The sequence below is a fragment of the Petromyzon marinus genome, unplaced genomic scaffold, assembly GCF_048934315.1.
Source record: "Petromyzon marinus isolate PM22_M1 ecotype Great Lakes invasive population unplaced genomic scaffold, UKy_Petmar_22M1.pri1.0 PM_Scaffold_11, whole genome shotgun sequence".
Lineage (NCBI taxonomy): Eukaryota > Metazoa > Chordata > Hyperoartia > Petromyzontiformes > Petromyzontidae > Petromyzon > Petromyzon marinus.
The window spans coordinates 2,932,404-2,951,048 of record NW_027423069.1 but is presented as its reverse complement, the minus strand read 5'-3'; the positions used below and the strand labels follow the sequence as shown (position 1 = coordinate 2,951,048).

The following is an 18,645-nucleotide window of genomic DNA, read 5'->3' as shown; positions in this document are numbered from 1 at the left end:
TGGGTGAGTGAGTGAGTGAGTAGGTGAGTGAGTGAGTGAGTGTGTAGGTGAGTGGGTGAGTGAGTGAGTGAGTGGTGAGTGAGTGAGTGGGTGAGTGAGTGAGTGAGTGGTGAGTGAGTGTGTAGGTGAGTGGGTGAGTGAGTGAGTGACTGGGTGAGTGAGTGAGTGTGTAGGTGAGTGAGTGAGTGGGTGAGTGAGTGAGTGAGTGGTGAGTGAGTGGGTGAGTGAGTGTGTAGGTGAGTGAGTGGGTGAGTGAGCGAGTGAGTGAGTAGGTGAGTGAGTGAGTGAGTGGTGAGTGAGTGAGTGAGTAGGTGAGTGAGTGAGTAGGTGAGTGAGTGTGTAGGTGAGTGAGTGGGTGAGTGAGCGAGTGAGTGAGTAGGTGAGTGAGTGAGTGAGTGGTGAGTGAGTGAGTGAGTAGGTGAGTGAGTGAGTAGGTGAGTGAGTGAGTAGGTGAGTGAGTGTGTAGGTGAGTGAGTGAGTGGTTACCCATCACATTGTTGCCGTCCCTCAGGCGAGGGGAGGGGCCGATGTGAAGTCGTTCCGCCTCCCTCACGGCCACACCGTGTTCACCCGGCTACAGCACGCACTGCTCACCGGTACATCGCTCACCACTCACCACTCGCACGCTCACCACTCAACACTCACCACTCACCACTAGCACACTCACCACTCACTGCTCACTGCTCACCGGTACATCGCTCACCGCTCACCACTCACCACTCGCACGCTCACCACTCACCACTCAACACTCACCACTCACCACTAGCACACTCACCACTCACCACTCACTGCTCACCGGTACATCGCTCACCGCTCACCACTCACCACTCACCACTCGCACGCTCACCACTCAACACTCACCACTCACCACTAGCACACTCACCACTCACCACTCACTGCTCACCGGTACATCGCTCACCACTCGCCACTCACCACTCACCACTCAACACTAGCACGCTCACCACTCACCACTAGCACACTCACCACTCACCACTAGCACGCTCACCACTCACCACTCGCACGCTCACCACTAGCACGCTCACCACTCACCACTCGCACGCTCGCCACTCACCACTCGCACGCTCACGACTCACCACTCGCACGCTCACCACTCACCACTCGCACGCTCACCACTCGCCACTCACCACTCGCACGCTCACCACTCACCACTCACCACTAGCACGCTCACCACTGGCACGCTCACCACTCACCACTGGCACGCTCAGCACTCACCACTAGCACGCTCACCACTCACCACTGGCACGCTCACCACTCACCACTAGCACGCTCACCACTCACCACTCGCACGCTCACCACTAGCATGCTCACCACTCACCACTCACCACGCTCACCACTCACCACTAGCACGCTCACCACTAACTCACCTACCTGCTCACTCATCCACCTACCCACTCTCACTCCCCCCCCCTCTCCCCCCCTCTCTCTCCCCACTCTCTCCCCTCTCCACTCCCCCCCACTCTCTCTCCCCCCACTCTCTCTCCCCCCACTCCCCCCACTCTCTCTCCCCACTCTCCCCACCCACCCACCCCCCAACTCTCCGCAGGCATCTGCCAGGCCTCTCCCGGCTGGTTGCCCTTCGCCACTGAGGCGCTGTCTGTGATCTACTCCCTCTCGGAGCAGCCGGAGGTCACGGGTGAGGCAGTGCTGAGGGGGGCCACCCTCTCGGTGCTGTCCCTGGCAGACCCCGCCGGCCACAACCTCCACCCCGGCCACAACCAGGGGGAGGAGGAGGGGGAGGAGGGTGGTGGTGGTGGCGGTGGTTGCAAGGATCCTGAAGGCGGTGGTGGTGGAGGTGGTGGTGAGTGGGCGGGGAGTTGCGGTGTTTAATGGGTGGGTTGGTGGGTGAGTTGGTGGGTGGGTGAGTGAGTTGGTGGGTGGGTGAGTGAGTTGGTGGGTGGGTGGGTGAGTGGGTGGGTGAGTTGGTGGATGGCTGAGTGGGTGAGTGAGTGGGTGGGTGGGTGAGTGGGTGGGTGGGTGAGTGGGTGGGTGGGTGAGTGAGTTGGTGGGTGGGTGGGTGGGTGAGTTGGTGGGTGAGTGGGTGGGTGGGTGAGTTGGTGGGTGGGTGGGTGGGTGAGTTGGTGGGTGGGTGGGTGAGTTGGTGGGTGGGTGAGTTGGTGGGTGGCTGAGTCAGTGAGTGGATGGGTGGGTGAGTGAGTGGGTGGGTGAGTTGGTGGATGGCTGAGTGAGTGGGTGGGTGAGTTGGTGGGTGAGTTGGTGGGTGGATGAGTGGGTGTGTGGGTGGGTGGGTGTGTGGGTGGGTGGGTGAGTGGGTGGGTGAGTGGTTAGTAGTGGGTGTGTGAGTGGTGAGTGGGTGAGTTGGTGGGTGGGTGAGTTGGTGGGTGGGTGAGTTGGTGAGTGGGTGGGTGGCTGAGTGAGTGGGTGGGTGTGTGAGTGGGTGGGTGGGTGAGTTGGTGGGTGGGTGAGTTGGTGGGTGGGTGAGTTGGTGGGTGGGTGAGTTGGTGGGTGGGTGAGTTGGTGGGTGGGTGAGTGGGTGGGTGGGTGAGTTGGTGGGTGGGTTACTTGGTGGGTGGTTGAGTTGGTGGGTGGGTGGGTGAGTGGGTGGGTGAGAGGATGGGTGAGTGAGTGGGTGGGTGAGTTGGTGGGTGGCTGAGTGAGTGAGTGGATGAGTGGGTGGGTGAGTTGGTGGGTGGGTGTGTGGGTGGGTGGGTGTGTGGGTGGGTGGGTGGTGGGTGAGTTGTGAGTGGGTGGGTGAGTGGTTAGTCGTGGGTAGGTGAGTGGTGGGTGGGTGAGTTGGTGGGTGGGTGGTTGAGTTGGTGAGTTGGTGAGTGAGTGGGTGAGTGGTGGGTGGGTGAGTTGGTGAGTGAATGGGTGAGTGGGTGAGTTGGTGAGTTGGTGGGTGAGTGGTGGGTGGGTGGCATACGGTGTGCCAAAGAACTTCAACACACACACACACACAACCCTGTCACCCTGTGTTGTGTTTTATTTTCCGCTTCAGATTCCAGTATTGTTGCAGAAGCAGCACCTACTGTAGCAGCAGCAGCAGCTGCAACATCAGCAGCAGCAGCAACAACATCAGCAGCAGCAGCACCTACTGTAGCAGCAGCAGCAGCAGCTGCAACATCAGCAGCAGCAGCAGCACCTACTGTAGCAGCAGCAGCAGCAGCTGCAACATCATCAGCAGCAGCAGCTGCCTCCGCTTGCGTTCCCACCGTGGCGCTGGTGCACCTGCTGTGGCTCGCAGGAGAGGTGGCACTCCGCCAGCTCGTCCACCTGGATGGGCCGGTGAGTCCCGGCCTCGCTCGCCCCTCCCGCCTCGCTCGCCCTCCCGCCCGCTCGCCCCTCCGAACGCTCGCTCACGGGCGGATTCAGGAATAGGTTTTTACCCCGTTTTAACTGGCACACAAAAAAACTGACGCCTTTATTCAAGGCGTCAATGTCTGCAATGAGCGCAACGCTTGGCAGTCGAAATGCAAACAAAAATAGAGACAACTCTGATAATGATGATGGCACCGTCCTTGAATTTGATTGGTCCACACCCGAGACGGCTTTTCTTTAGAGCTCCTTTAGTCTCTCCACTGGTGTTGGACCAGAAGACGCCAAAAGGCGTACAACTCAAATAACAGCGCACCGTCAGAGTTATTGAGGGCTCGGGGTGAGCGTTTACATTATCAGACCTCTCCTTTGCCAGTAACAAGATATAGTAATAAGGTTTTTACCCTTTTAACTGGCACACAAAAAAACTGACGCCTTTATTCAAGGCGTCAATGTCTGCAATGAGCGCAACGCTTGGCAGTCGAAATGCAAACAAAAATAGAGACAACTCTGATAATGATGATGGCACCGTCCTTGAATTTGATTGGTCCACACCCGAGACGGCTTTTCTTAGAGCCCTTTAGTCTCTCCACTGGTGCTGGACCAGAAGACGCCAAAAGGGGTACGATTTGCTCGCTCGCTCTTTCGCTCACTCACCCATAAGCTCGCCTGCTCGCTCACTCACCCACTGGCTCGCTCACCCGCTCACTCGCTCGCTCACCCGCTCACTCACTCACTCATCTACTCGCTCACTCACCCGCTCACTCACTCACTCATCCACTCACTCACTCACCCGCTCACTCACTCACTCACCCGCTCACTCGCTCACTCACCCACTCGCTCACTTGCTCGCTCACCCACTCACTCATCCACTCATCCCTCTAAGCACTCACCCGCTCACTCACCCGCTCACTCACCCGCTCACTCACTCGCTCGCTCGCTCACTCACCCACTCACTCACTCGCTCGCTCACCCACTCACTCACTCATCCACTCATCCCTCTAAGCACTCACCCACTCGCTCACTCGCTTGGCCACTCACCCACTCGCTCACCCGCTCGCTCGCTCGCTCACCCCTCAAAGCGCTCACCCACTCAGCACCCGCCTGCTCGCCAGTTTGCCCACTCACCCGTTCAAGCACTTGCTCATTCGCGTATCGACTCACTCATTCACCCGTATACTCATTCATTCATTCACTCACTCATTCACCCGTACACTCATTCACTCACCCACTCACTCATTCACTCGTACACTCATTCATTCACTCACCCACTCACTCATTCACCCGTACACTCATTCACTCACCCACTCACTCATTCATCCCTACACTCACTCATTCACTCACCCACTCACTCATTCACCCGTACACTCATTCACTCATCCACTCACTCATTCACCCGTACACTCACTCATTCACTCACCCACTCACTCATTCACCCATACACTCATTCACTCACCCACTCACTCATTCATCCCTACACTCACTCATTCACTCACCCACTCACTCATTCACCCGTACACTCACTCATTCACTCACCCACTCACTCATTCACCCGTACACTCATTCACTCACCCACTCACTCATTCACCCGTACACTCACTCATTCACTCACCCACTCACTCATTCACCCGTACACTCATTCACTCATCCACTCACTCATTCACCCGTACACTCACTCATTCACTCACCCACTCACTCATTCACCCGTACACTCATTCACTCACCCACTCAATCATTCATCCCTACACTCACTCATTCACTCACCCACTCACTCATTCACCCTTACACTCATTCATTCACTCACCCACTCACTTACTCATTCACCCGTACACTCATTCACTCACCCACTCACTCATTCACCCCTACACTCATTCACTCACCCACCCACTCATTCATCCCTACACTCGCTCACTCATCCATTCACTCACTCATTCACCCGTACACTCACTCACCCACTCACCCAACCACTCACTCATTCATCGCCACTCACTCATTCATCCATACACTCATTCACTCACCCACTCACTCATTCACCCGTACACTCACCCAACCACTCACCCACCCACTCATCCATCCACTCACTCACCCACCCACTCATTCATCCCTACACTCACTCACTGATCCATTCACTCACTCATTCACCCGTACACTCACTCACCCACTCACCCAACCACTCACTCATTCATCGCCACTCAATCATTCATCCATACACTCATTTACTCACCCACTCAATCATTCATCCCTGCACTCATTCACTCACTCACACACATCCACTCTGCTCCTGCTGCTGCTATTGCTGCTACTGTTGACGATGCTACATTGCTACTGTTGCTGCTACTGTTGACGATGCTGATGACGATGATGATGCGAGTCTGATGATGATGCTGACGACAACACAGATGATTGTACTTTTGATGGAGCTACTCTGCCACTGTTGGCAATGCTGTTGATGTCCATGCTGCTGATGATGCTGCTGACGATGCTGCTGCTGGTGACGATGATGATGCTTGACTGCTGCTGGCTGATGATCATGATGATGCTGACGACAACGACGCTGATGATGCTGATGGTGACGATGATGATGATGCTTGACTGCTGCTGCTGCTGCTGATCATGATGATGCTGATGACAACGACGCTGATGATGATGCTAGTCTGCTGCTGCTGCTGATGATGACGACGCTGATGATGCTGCTGCTGGTGACGATGATGATGTTTGACTGCTGCTGCTGCTGCTGCTGGCTGATGATCATGATGATGCTGACGACAACGACGCTGATGATGATGCTAGTCTGCTGCTGCTGCTGATGATGACGACGCTGATGATGATGATGCTGACGATGATGCCGGTCTGCTGCTGACGACGATGATGCTGGTGGCGACGCAGGTGTGCACGGAGTTGGTGCGACGTCGAGTTCAGTGCGAGGAGCAGGCTGAGAAGAATCAGCAGCAGCAGCAGCAGCATCAGCAGCAGGTCAGCGCCAGCCTGCGCAAGGGGGCCAACCGGAGACACAGCCAGCGGCAGCAGGGTGGCAAGGTGAGGGCGGAGAGGGCAGGGTGACGTCACCGCCACTTAGTGGCACATGGCGGTTGTTGTTGTGTCTGTGTGTGTGAGTGTGTGTGTATGAGTGTGCATCTGTGTGTGTGTGGGTGAGTGTGTGTGTGCATCTGTGAGTGTGTGTGTGCATCTGTGTGTGCATCTGTGTGTGTGCATCTGTCTGTGTGTGTTTATCTGTGTGTGTGTGTATCTGTGTGTGTGTGTATCTGTGTGTGTGTGTGTGTATCTGTGTGTGTGCATCTGTGTGTGTGTGTGTGTGTGCATCTGTGTGTGAGTGTGTGTGTGCATCTGTGTGTGTGTGCATCTGTGTGTGCATCTGTGTGTGTGTGTGGGTGTGCATCTGTGTGTATCTGTGTGTGTGTATCTGTGTGTGCATCTGTGTGTGTGTGTGTCTGTGTGTGTGTGTGCATCTGTGTGTGTGTGTGCATCTGTGTGTGTGTGTATCTGTGTCTGTGTGTGTGTGCATCTGTGTGTGTGTGCATCTGTGTGTGTGTGTGCATCTGTGTGTGTGTGTGCGTCTGTGTGTGTGTGTGTGTGTCTGTGTGTGTGTGTGTATCTGTGTGTGAGTGTGTGTGTGTGCATCTGTCTGTGTGTGTGTGTGCATCTGTGTGTGTGTTTGTGTGTGCGCATCTGCGTGTGTGCATCGGTGTGTGTGTGTGCATCTGTGTGTGTGTATGCACCTGTGTGTGTGTGCATCTGTGTGTGTGTATCTGTGTGTGTGTGTGCCTGTGTGTGTGTGTGTATCTGTGTGTGTGTGTATCTGTGTGTGTGTATCTGTGTGTGTATCTGTGTGTGTGTGTGTGTATCTTTGTGTGCGTGTGTTTATCCCAGGAGAGCATGGGTGAGGATGATCTGGGTCTCAGCGGGGCCTCTGCAGAGGACGTGGAAGGAGAGCTGATCCGGCACGTGTGTGAGACCGAACTTCTGGCAGGTATGGACTCTACCCACCACCACCACCCGTGTCTCACCCCCCGTGTCTCTCCCCCCGTGTCTCTCCCCCCGTGTCTCTCTCTCTGTGTCTCATCCCCCATGTCTCACCCCCGTGTCTCACCCCCCGTGTCTCACCCCCCGTGTCTCTCTCTCTGTGTCTCACCCCCCGTGTCTCTCCCCCCGTGTCTCTCCCACCCCCCGTGTCTCACCCACCCCGTGTCTCACCCACCCTGTGTCTCACCCACCCCGTGTCTCACCCACCCCGTGTCTCACCCACCCCGTGTCTCACCCCCCGTGTCTCACCCCCCGTGTCTCACCCACCCCGTGTCTCACCCACCCCGTGTCTCACCCCCCGTGTCTCACCCCCCGTGTCTCTCCCCCCCGTGTCTCACCCCCCGTGTCTCACCCCCCGTGTCTCACCCCCCGTGTCTCACCCCCCGTGTCTCACCCACCCCGTGTCTCACCCCCCGTGTCTCACCCCCCGTGTCTCACCCCCCGTGTCTCACCCACCCCGTGTCTCACCCCCCGTGTCTCACCCCCCGTGTCTCACCCCCCGTGTCTCACCCACCCCGTGTCTCACCCACCCCGTGTCTCACCCCCCGTGTCTCACCCCCCGTGTCTCTCCCCCCCGTGTCTCACCCCCCGTGTCTCACCCCCCGTGTCTCTCCCCCCCGTGTCTCACCCACCCCGTGTCTCACCCCCCGTGTCTCACCCCCCGTGTCCCACCCCCCCCGTGTCTCACCCCCCGTGTCTCTCCCCCCCGTGTCTCACCCCCCGTGTCTCACCCCCCGTGTCTCACCCCCCGTGTCTCACCCCCCGTGTCTCTCCCCCCGTGTCTCACCCCCCGTGTCTCACCCCCCGTGTCTCTCCATCTCCCCCCCGTGTCTCTCCCCCCCGTGTCTCTCCCACCCCCCGTGTCTCTCCATCTCACCCCCCCGTGTCTCTCCCCCCATGTCTCACCCCCCGTGTCTCACCCCCCGTGTCTCTCCATCTCACCCCCCGTGTCTCACCCCCCGTGTCTCACCCCCCGTGTCTCTCTCTCTGTGTCTCACCCCCCATGTCTCTCCCCCCGTGTCTCTCCCACACCCCGTGTCTCACCCCCCGTGTCTCACCCCACGTGTCTTACCTCCCGTGTCTCACCCACCCCGTGTCTCACCCCCCGTGTCTCTCCATCTCCCCCCCGTGTCTCATCCCCCCGTGTCTCACCCCCCGTGTCTCACCCCCTGTGTCTCACCCCCCGTGTCTCACCCCCTGTGTCTCACCCCCCGTGTCTCACCCCCCGTGTCTCACCCCCCGTGTCTCACCCACCCCGTGTCTCACCCACCCCGTGTCTCACCCCCCGTGTCTCACCCCCCGTGTCTCTCCCCCCCGTGTCTCACCCCCCGTGTCTCACCCCCCGTGTCTCTCCCCCCCGTGTCTCACCCACCCCGTGTCTCACCCCCCGTGTCTCACCCCCCGTGTCCCACCCCCCCCGTGTCTCACCCCCCGTGTCTCTCCCCCCCGTGTCTCACCCCCCGTGTCTCACCCCCCGTGTCTCACCCCCCGTGTCTCACCCCCCGTGTCTCTCCCCCCGTGTCTCACCCCCCGTGTCTCACCCCCCGTGTCTCTCCATCTCCCCCCCGTGTCTCTCCCCCCCGTGTCTCTCCCACCCCCCGTGTCTCTCCATCTCACCCCCCCGTGTCTCTCCCCCCATGTCTCACCCCCCGTGTCTCACCCCCCGTGTCTCTCCATCTCACCCCCCGTGTCTCACCCCCCGTGTCTCACCCCCCGTGTCTCTCTCTCTGTGTCTCACCCCCCACGTCTCTCCCCCCGTGTCTCTCCCACACCCCGTGTCTCACCCCCCGTGTCTCACCCCACGTGTCTTACCTCCCGTGTCTCACCCACCCCGTGTCTCACCCCCCGTGTCTCTCCATCTCCCCCCCGTGTCTCATCCCCCCGTGTCTCACCCCCCGTGTCTCACCCCCTGTGTCTCACCCCCCGTGTCTCACCCCCTGTGTCTCACCCCCCGTGTCTCACCCCCCGTGTCTCTCCCACCCCCCATGTCTCTTCCCCCGTGTCTCACCCACCCCGTGTCTCACCCCCCCGTGTCTCTCTCTCTCTGTGTGTGTGTAGAAGGGAACTTACTGGCCGTTTTCGTTCCACTCCTGGACGCCGTCTGCACCAACCCGTCGCGCTACGGAGAGCCGGCTCTCCTCACGGCAGCCACGCTCTCCCTCGCCAAGTTCATGACCCTCAGGTGGGTGGGTGGTGGGTGGGTTGGTGGGTGGGTGGGTGGGTTGGTGGTGGGTGGGTGGGTTGGTGGGTGGGTGGGTTGGTGGGTGGGTGGGTTGGTGGGTGGGTGGGTTGGTGGGTTGGTGGGTTGGTTGGTGGGTTGGTGGGTGGGTTGGTGGGTTGGTTGGTGGGTTGGTTGGTGGGTTGGTTGGTGGGTTGGTTGGTGGGTTGGTTGGTGGGTTGGTGGGTTGGTTGGTGGGTTGGTGGGTGGGTTGGTGGGTTGGTGGGTGGGTTGGTTGGTGGGTTGGTTGGTGGGTTGGTTGGTGGGTTGGTTGGTGGGTTGGTGGGTTGGTTGGTGGGTTGGTGGGTGGGTTGGTGGGTTGGTTGGTGGGTTGGTGGGTTGGTTGGTGGGTTGGTGGGTTGGTGGGTTGGTTGGTGGGTTGGTTGGTGGGTTGGTGGGTGGGTTGGTGGGTTGGTTGGTGGGTTGGTGGGTTGGTTGGTGGGTTGGTTGGTGGGTTGGTTGGTGGGTTGGTGGGTTGGTTGGTGGGTTGGTTGGTGGGTTGGTTGGTGGGTTGGTTGGTGGGTTGGTTGGTGGGTTGGTTGGTAGGTTGGTGGGTTGGTTGGTGGGTTGGTGGGTTCGTTGGTGGGTTAGTGGGTTGGTTGGTGGGTTGGTGGGTTGGTTGGTGGGGTGGTGGGTGGGTTGGTGGGTTGGTTGGTGGGTTGGTTGGTGGGTTGGTTGGTGGGTTGGTTGGTGGGTTGGTGGGTTGGTTGGTGGGTTGGTTGGTGGGTTGGTTGGTGGGTTGGTGGGTTGGTTGGTGGGTTGGTTGGTGGGTTGGTTGGTGGGTTGGTGGGTTGGTTGGTGGGTTGGTTGGTGGGTGGGTTGGTTGGTGGGTTGGTTGGTTGGTGGGTTGGTGGGTTGGTTGATGGGTTGGTTGGTGGGTTGGTTGGTTGGTGGGTTGGTTGGTTGGTGGGTGGGTTGGTTGGTTGGTGGGTTGGTTGGTGGGTGGGTGGGTTTGTTGGTGGGTTGGTTGGTGGGTTGGTGGGTTGGTTGGTTGGTGGGTTGGTTGGTGGGTTGGTGGGTTGGTGGGTTGGTTGGTGGGTTGGTGGGTTGGTTGGTGGGTGGGTGGGTGGTGGGTGGTGGTGGGTGGTGGTGGTGGGTGGTTGGTGGTTGGTGGTGGTTGGTGGTGGTGGTGGGGTTTGGTGGTGTTGGTGGGTTGGTGGTGCGTGGTTGGGTGGGTTGGTGGGTGGGTGGGTGGGTGGTGGGTGGGTGGTGGGTGGTTGTGGGTGGGTGGGTGGGGTGGGTGGGTGGGTGGGTGGGTGGGTTGGTGGGTGGGTTGGTGGGTGGGTGGTGGGTGGGTGGGTTGGTGGGTTGGTGGGGGTGGGTTGGGGTGGTGGGTTGGTGGGTGGGTGGGTGGGTTGGTGGGTGGGTGGGTTGGTGGGTGGGTGGGTTGGTGGGTGGGTTGGTGGGTGGGTTGGTGAAGACGTTTGGGCCACCCATCGTTGACTGGCGTTTTTGATTGCACCACCCCATCCACCACCCCACCCACCACCCCACCAACCACCCCACCCCACCCACCACCCCACCCACCACACCACCCACCCACCACACCACCCACCACACCACCCACCACCCCACCCACCACCCACCACCCACCCACCACCCTAGCCCCCAGCTCTGTGAGTCTCGCCTGCGGCTGCTGTTCACGGTGCTGGAGAGAAGTTCCCTGCCGGGCGTCAGAGCCAACACGATGGTGGCCCTGGGCGACCTGGCGTTCAGATTCCCCAACCTGCTGGAGCCGTGGACCGCCCACCTCTATGCCAGGTGGGGGGGGGAGATGGTGGTGGGGGGGGAGATGGTGGGGGGGGAGATGGTGGGGGGGGAGATGGGGGGGGGGGAGTCCAGGAGAATCCATCTCAATTTTTGTATCACTCTCTCTGTGTGTCTCTCTGTCTGTCTCTGTCTGTGTCTCTCTGTCTGTGTCTCACTCTGTGTCTCACTGTCTCTCTCTCTCTGTCTGTGTCTCACTCTGTGTCTCACTGTGTGTCTGTCTCTGTCTGTCTCTCTCTGTCTGTGTCTCTCTCTGTCTCTCTCTGTCTGTCTCTCTCTGTTTGCGTCTCTCTGTCTGTGTCTCACTCTGTGTCTCACTGTCTCTCTCTCTGTCTGTGTCTCACTCTGTGTCTCTCTCTGTGTCTCACTGTCTCTCTCTCTGTCTGTGTCTCACTCTGTGTCTCACTGTGTGTCTCTCTCTGTCTCTGTCTCTCTCTGTCTGTCTCTCTCTCTGTCTGTGTCTCACTCTGTGTCTCACTGTCTCTCTATCTGTCTGTGTCTCACTCTGTGTCTCACTGTGTGTCTGTCTCTGTCTGTCTCTCTCTGTCTGTGTCTTTCTCTGTGTCTCACTGTCTCTCTGTCTGTGTCTCACTCTGTGTCTCACTGTGTGTCTCTCTCTGTCTCTCTCTGTCTGTGTCTCACTCTGTGTCTCACTTTCTCTCTCTCTGTCTGTGTCTCACTCTGTGTCTCTCTCTGTCTGTCTCTCTCTGTCTGTGTCTCACTCTGTGTCTCACTGTCTCTCTCTCTGTCTGTGTCTCACTCTGTGTCTCACTGTCTCTGTCTGTGTCTCACTCTGTGTCTCACTGTCTCTGTCTGTGTCTCACTCTGTGTCTCACTCTGTGTCTCTCTCTGTCTCTGTCTCTCTCTCTGTCTGTGTCTCACTCTGTGTCTCACTCTCTCTCTCTGTCTGTGTCTCACTCTGTGTCTCACTCTGTCTCACTCTGTCTCACTCTGTGTCTCACTCTGTCTCTGTCTGTGTCTCTCTGTGTCTCACTCTGTGTCTCTCTCTGTCTGTCTCTCTGTGTCTCACTCTGTCTCTCACTCTGTGTCTCTCTGTGTCTCACTGTCTCTCTCTGTGTCTGTGTCTCTCTGTGTCTCACTCTGTGTCTCACTGTCTGTGTCTCACTGTGTCTCTGTCTGCCTCTGTCCGTGTGTCTCCCCCGTGTCTGCTTAGGCTGAAGGACGACTGCGCCGTGGTGAGGTCTTGCTCCCTGCGAGTGCTCGCTCACCTCGTGGTGAGCGACATGGTGAAGGTACGGGGACACATCTCCAACGTAGCCGCTCTGCTCGTCGACAAGGACCCCTCCATCGCCTCGCAAGCTAGAGCGTTCTTCACGGAGCTCGCAAAGAAGGTGATGGTGGTGGTGGTGGTGGGGGTTGTGGTGGTCGTGGTAGTGATGGTGGGGGTGATGGTGATGGTGGTGATGGTGATGGTGGTGGTGATGGTGGTGGTGGTGATGGTGGTGATGGTGGTGGTGGTGATGGTGGTGGTGGTGGTGGGGGTGGTGGGGGTGATGGTGGTGGTGATGGTGGTGGTGGGGGTGATGGTGGTGGTGATGGTGGTGGTGATGGTGGTGGTGATGGTGGTGATGGTGGTGGTGGTGATGGTGGTGGTGGGAGTGATGGTGGTGATGGTGGTGGTGGTGATGGTGGTGATGGTGGTGGTGGTGATGGTGGTGGTGGTGGTGGTGGGGGTGATGGTGATGGTGGTGGTGGTGATGGTGGTGATGGTGGTGGTGATGGTGGTGGTGATGGTGGGGGTGGTGGTGGGGGTGGTGGTGGTGGTGTTGGTGGTGGTGATGGTGGTGGTGATGGTGGTGGTGGTGGTGGTGATGGTGGTGGTGATGGTGGGGGTGGTGGTGGTGGTGGTGATGGTGGTGTTGGTGGTGGTGATGGTGGTGATGGTGGTGGTGATGGTGGTGGTGATGGTGGGGGTGGTGGTGGTGGTGGTGATGGTGGTGTTGGTGGTGGTGATGGTGGTGGTGATGGTGGTGGTGGTGGTGGTGATGGTGGTCGTGGTGATGGTGATGGTGGTGATGGTGGTGGTGATGGTGGTGGTGGTGGTGATGGTGGTGGTGATGGTGGTGGTGGTGGTGGTGGGGGTGGTGATGGTGGTGGTGATGGTGGTGGTGGTGATGATGGTGGTGGTGATGGTGGTGGTGGTGATGGTGGTGATGGTGGTGGTGGTGGTGATGGTGGTGGTGGTGGTGATGGTGGTGACGGTGACGGTAGTGGTGGTGGGGGTGGTGGTGATGGTGGTGATGGTGGGGGTGGTGATGGTGGTCCTGGTGGTGGTGATGATGGTGGTGATGGTGGTGGTGGTGGTGCTGGTGGTGGTGATGGTGATGGTGGTGATGGTGGTGGTGGTGGTGATGATGGTGGTGGTGATGGTGATGATGATGGTGTTGATAGTGATGATGTTGTTGTTGTTGTTGCTGCTACAGGACAACGCTTTGACGGGCTATGTAGTGATGATGTTGATAGTGATGGTGATGTTGTTGTTGTTGCTGCTACAGTACAACGCTTTGACAGGCTATGTAGTGATGATGTTGATAGAGATGGTGATGTTGTTGTTGTTGCTGCTACAGTACAACGCTTTGACAGGCTATGTAGTGATGATGTTGATAGTGATGGTGATGATGTTGTTGTTGTTGTTGCTACAGTACAACGCTTTGACAGGCTATGTAATGATGATGTTGATAGTGATGATGATGTTGTTGTTGTTGCTACAGGACAACGCTTTGACAGGCTGTGTGATAATGATGTTGATAGTGATGATGATGATGTTGTTGTTGTTGCTACTGTTGTTGTTGCTACTGCTACAGGACAACGCTTTGACAGGCTGTGTGATGATGGTGGTGTTGATAGTGATAGTGATGATGTTGTTGTTGCTGCTACAGGACAACGCACTGCTAGGCTGTGTAATGATGATGTTGATAGTGATGATGATGTTGATAGTGATGATGATGATGTTGATAGTGATAGTGATGATGTTGTTGCTGCTACAGGACAATGCTGTGACAGGCTGTGTAATGATGATGTTGATAGTGATGATGATGATGATGTTGATAGTGATGATGATGATGATGTTGATAGTGATGATGATGTTGTTGTTGCTGCTACAGGACAACGCTTTGACAGGCTGTGTAATGATGATGTTGATAGTGATGGTGATGATGTTGATAGTGATGATGATGATGTTGATAGAGATGGTGATGATGTTGTTGCTGCTACAGGACAACGCTTTGACAGGCTGTGTGATGATGATGTTGATAGTGATGGTGATGTTGTTGTTGCTGATACAGTACAACGCTGTGCCAGGCTATGTAGTGATGATGTTGATAGTGATGGTGATGTTGTTGTTGTTGCTGCTACAGGACAACGCTTTGACAGGCTGTGTAGTGATGATGTTGATAGTGATGATGATGTTGATAGAGATGATGATGATGTTGTTGATTTTGTTGCTGCTACAGGACAACGCTTTGACAGGCTGTGTGATGATGATGTTGATAGTGATGATGTTGATAGTGATGGTGATGTTGTTGTTGCTGCTACAGGACAACGCACTGCTAGGCTGTGTGATGATGATGATGTTGATAGTGATGGTGATGATGTTGATAGTGATGGTGATGTTGTTGATAGTGATGATGATGATGTTGATAGAGATGATGATGTTGTTGTTGTTGCTGCTACAGGACAACGCTTTGACAGGCTATGTAATGATGATGTTGATAGTGATGGTGATGATGTTGATAGTGATGATGTTGTTGCTGCTACAGGACAACGCACTGCTAGGCTGTGTGATGATGATGATGTTGTTAGTGATGGTGATGATGATGATGTTGTTGTTGTTGCTGCTACAGTACAATGCTGTGACAGGCTATGTAGTGATGATGTTGATAGAGATGATGATGTTGATAGTGATGATGTTGTTGTTGTTGTTGCTGCTACAGGACAACGCTCTGTACAACGCCTTGCCAGACATTGTGAGCCGCCTCTCCGATCCAGAGGAGGGGATTGCAGAGGAACCATTCCACACCGTCATGCGGTGAGCGGTGGTGGTGGTGTTGGTAGTGAGTGGGGTGGTGGTGGTAGTGGTGGTGGTGTTGTAGTGGTGGTGGTGGTGGGGTGGTAGTGGGGTGGTGATGGTGGTGAGTTGGGTGGTGGTGTTGTAGTGGTGGTGGTGGTGTTGTAGTGGTGGTGGTGGGGTGGTAATGGTGGGGTCGTGGTGGTGGTGGTGAGTGGGTTGGTGGTGAGTGGGTTGGTGGTGGTGGTGAGTGGGTTGGTGGTGAGTGGGTTGGTGGTGGTGGTGAGTGGGGTGGTAGTGATGGGGAGTGGTGTTGTTGTAGTAGTGGTGTTGTAGTGGTGGTGGTGGTGTTGTAGTGGTGGTTGGTGGTGGTGGTGAGTGGGGTGGTGGTGATGGGGAGCGATGATGTTGTAGTGATGGGGAGCGGTGGTGTTGTAGTGGTGGTGGTGGTGAGTGGGGTGGTGGTGATGGGGAGCGGTGTTGTTGTAGTTGTGGTGGTGGTGGTGAGTGGGGTGGTGGTGATGGTGAGCGGTGGTGTTGTAGTGGTGGTGGTGGTGATGGTGAGTGGGGTGGTGGTGATGGGGAGCGGTGATGTAGTGGTGGTGGTGGTGGTGTTGTAGTGGTGGTGGTGGTGAGTGGGGTGGTTGTGATGGGGAGTGGTGATGTTGTAGTGGTGGTGGTGGTGGTGAGTGGGGTGGTTGTGATGGTGAGCGGTGGTGTTGTAGTGGTGGTGGTGGTGATGGTGAGTGGGGTGGTGGTGATGGGGAGCGGTGGTGCAGCGGTTAGCGCTATGAACCCGGCGACCCGGGTTCGATTCCCGCTCACGGCCAACGACAACAGTGATGGCGATTATCTGAACCGGTCCTGGGCCTCCCCTAGGTCGGCTGGGCCTCAAATGAGTAGCTGGTGTAGCGGTGCGTCGTGAACATCGCCACTGGGGAGACAAAGGCGGCCGGGCGTGGTGCTGGCCACTCACCCCCTCGTGTGCCGTTCCGGCCTTCATAGGTGCTGCTCGCTAACAGCACTTGCCCCTACAGTCTGTTAAGGCTATACGGGGGATCTTTGTCTTTGTAATGGTGGTGATGATGATGATGAGTTGGTGTAATAATAATGGTGGTGGTGGTGATGGTGGTGATGAGCGTAGTGGTGGTGGAGGTGGTGATGATGGTGGTGGTGGTGATGGTGGTGATGAGCGTGGTGGTGATGGTGGTGATGGTGGTGGTGATGGTGGTGGTGGTAGTGATGGTGGTGTGGTGGTGATGATGATGATGATGGCGGTGGTGAGTGGCGGTGTTGAGTGTGGTGGTGAGTGGTTGTTGAGGGTGGTGGTGATGATGAGTGGTGTCGTGGTGGTGAGTGGTGGTGGTGATGTTGATAGTGGTGATGTTGATGATCATAAAGTTGATGGTGTTGAGCGTTTTGGTGATGGTGGTGATGGTGGTGGTGATGATGATCATGAAGTTGATGGTGATGATGATCATGAGGTTGATGGTGGTGATGTTGATGATCATGAGGTTGATGGTGGTGGTGTTGAGCGTGATGGTGGTGATGGTGGTGGTGGTGGTGATGGTGGTGGTGGTGTTGAGCATGATGGTGGTGGTGATGGTGGTGGTGATGGTGGTGGTGATGGTGGTGATGGTGGTGATGGTGGTGATGGTGGTGGTGATGGTGGTGGTGGTGGTGGTGATGGTGGTGATGGTGGTGATGGTGGTGGTGGTGATGATGGTGATGGTGGTGGTGATGGTGGTGGTGATGGTGGTGATGGTGGTGATGGTGGTGGTGATGGTGGTGGTGATGGTGGTGGTGATGGTGGTGGTGGTGGTGATGGTGGTGGTGATGGTGGTGGTGGTGGTGATGGTGGTGGTGATGGTGGTGGTGATGGTGGTGATGGTGGTGGTGATGGTGGTGGTGATGGTGGTGGTGATGGTGGTGGTGAGTGTGGTGGTGGTGGTGATGGTGGTGATGGTGATGGTGGTGGTGATGGTGGTGGTGATGGTGGTGGTGAGTGTGGTGGTGGTGGTGATGGTGGTGGTGGTGGTGGTGGTGATGGTGGTGGTGATGGTGGTGATGGTGATGGTGGTGGTGATGGTGGTGGTGAGTGTGGTGGTGGTGGTGATGGTGGTGGTGATGGTGGTGGTGATGGTGGTGGTGGTGGTGGTGGTGGTGATGGTGGTGGTGATGGTGGTGGTGATGGTGGTGGTGATGGTGGTGGTGGTGGTGGTGGTGGTGGTGGTGGTGATGGTGGTGGTGGTGGTGGTGATGGTGGTGATGGTGATGGTGGTGTTGATGGTGGTGGTGATGGTGGTGGTGAGTGTGGTGGTGGTGGTGATGGTGGTGGTGGTGGTGGTGATGGTGGTGGTGATGGTGGTGATGGTGATGGTGGTGGTGATGGTGGTGGTGAGTGTGGTGGTGGTGGTGATGGTGGTGATGGTGATGGTGGTGGTGATGGTGGTGGTGATGGTGGTGATGGTGGTGATGGTGGTGGTGGTGATGGTGGTGGTGATGGTGGTGGTGATGGTGGTGGTGATGGTGGTGGTGGTGGTGGTGATGGTGGTGGTGGTGGTGATGGTGGTGGTGATGGTGGTGATGGTGGTGGTGATGGTGGTGGTGATGGTGGTGATGGTGGTGATGGTGCAGGCAGCTGTTCAGCTACATCCAGAAGGACCGCCAGGTGGAGAGTTTGGTGGAGAAGCTTTGCCATCGCTTCCGGACCACCAGGTGATGGACAACAACAACAACATCAACACCATCATCAACATCATCATCGTCAACACCATCATCAACATCATCATCAACACCATCACCACCAACACCATCCCCATCACCATCATCATCACCATCATCATCAACACCACCATCATCACTACCATCATCATCAACAACATCATCAACACCATCCCCATCATCATCACCATCATCATCAACACCACCATCATCACGACCATCATCATCAACACCATCATCAACACCATCATCATCACCATCATCAATACCATCATCAACACCACCATCATCATCACTACCATCATCATCAACACCATCAACAACACCATCATCACCATCATCATCAACACCACCATCATCAACACCATCATCAACACCATCACCATCATCACCATCAACAACACCATCATCAACGTCATCACCATCATCAACAACATCATCACCATCATCAACACCATCACTACCATCAGCACCATCATCAACACCATCACCGCCATCACTACCATCATCACCACCATCATCACCACCATCATCAACACCATCACCATCATCACCACCATCATCAACACCATGA

At 56.7% G+C, this 18,645-nt stretch overlaps 1 protein-coding gene across 1 annotated transcript in view; it reads left to right on the top strand.

The window, feature by feature from the left end:
* LOC116937044 (condensin complex subunit 1-like) overlaps positions 1-18,645 on the top strand; it is a 69,997-nt gene that overhangs the window by 35,056 nt on the left and 16,296 nt on the right. The window contains exons 15-24 of the mRNA XM_076063391.1: positions 512-596; positions 1,565-1,819; positions 2,978-3,264; positions 6,181-6,330; positions 7,183-7,282; positions 9,394-9,517; positions 11,159-11,314; positions 12,495-12,672; positions 15,274-15,368; positions 17,985-18,065. Coding sequence (XP_075919506.1) covers positions 512-596; positions 1,565-1,819; positions 2,978-3,264; positions 6,181-6,330; positions 7,183-7,282; positions 9,394-9,517; positions 11,159-11,314; positions 12,495-12,672; positions 15,274-15,368; positions 17,985-18,065 — 1,511 coding nt within the window. The remainder of the gene's footprint in view (positions 1-511; positions 597-1,564; positions 1,820-2,977; positions 3,265-6,180; positions 6,331-7,182; positions 7,283-9,393; positions 9,518-11,158; positions 11,315-12,494; positions 12,673-15,273; positions 15,369-17,984; positions 18,066-18,645) is intronic.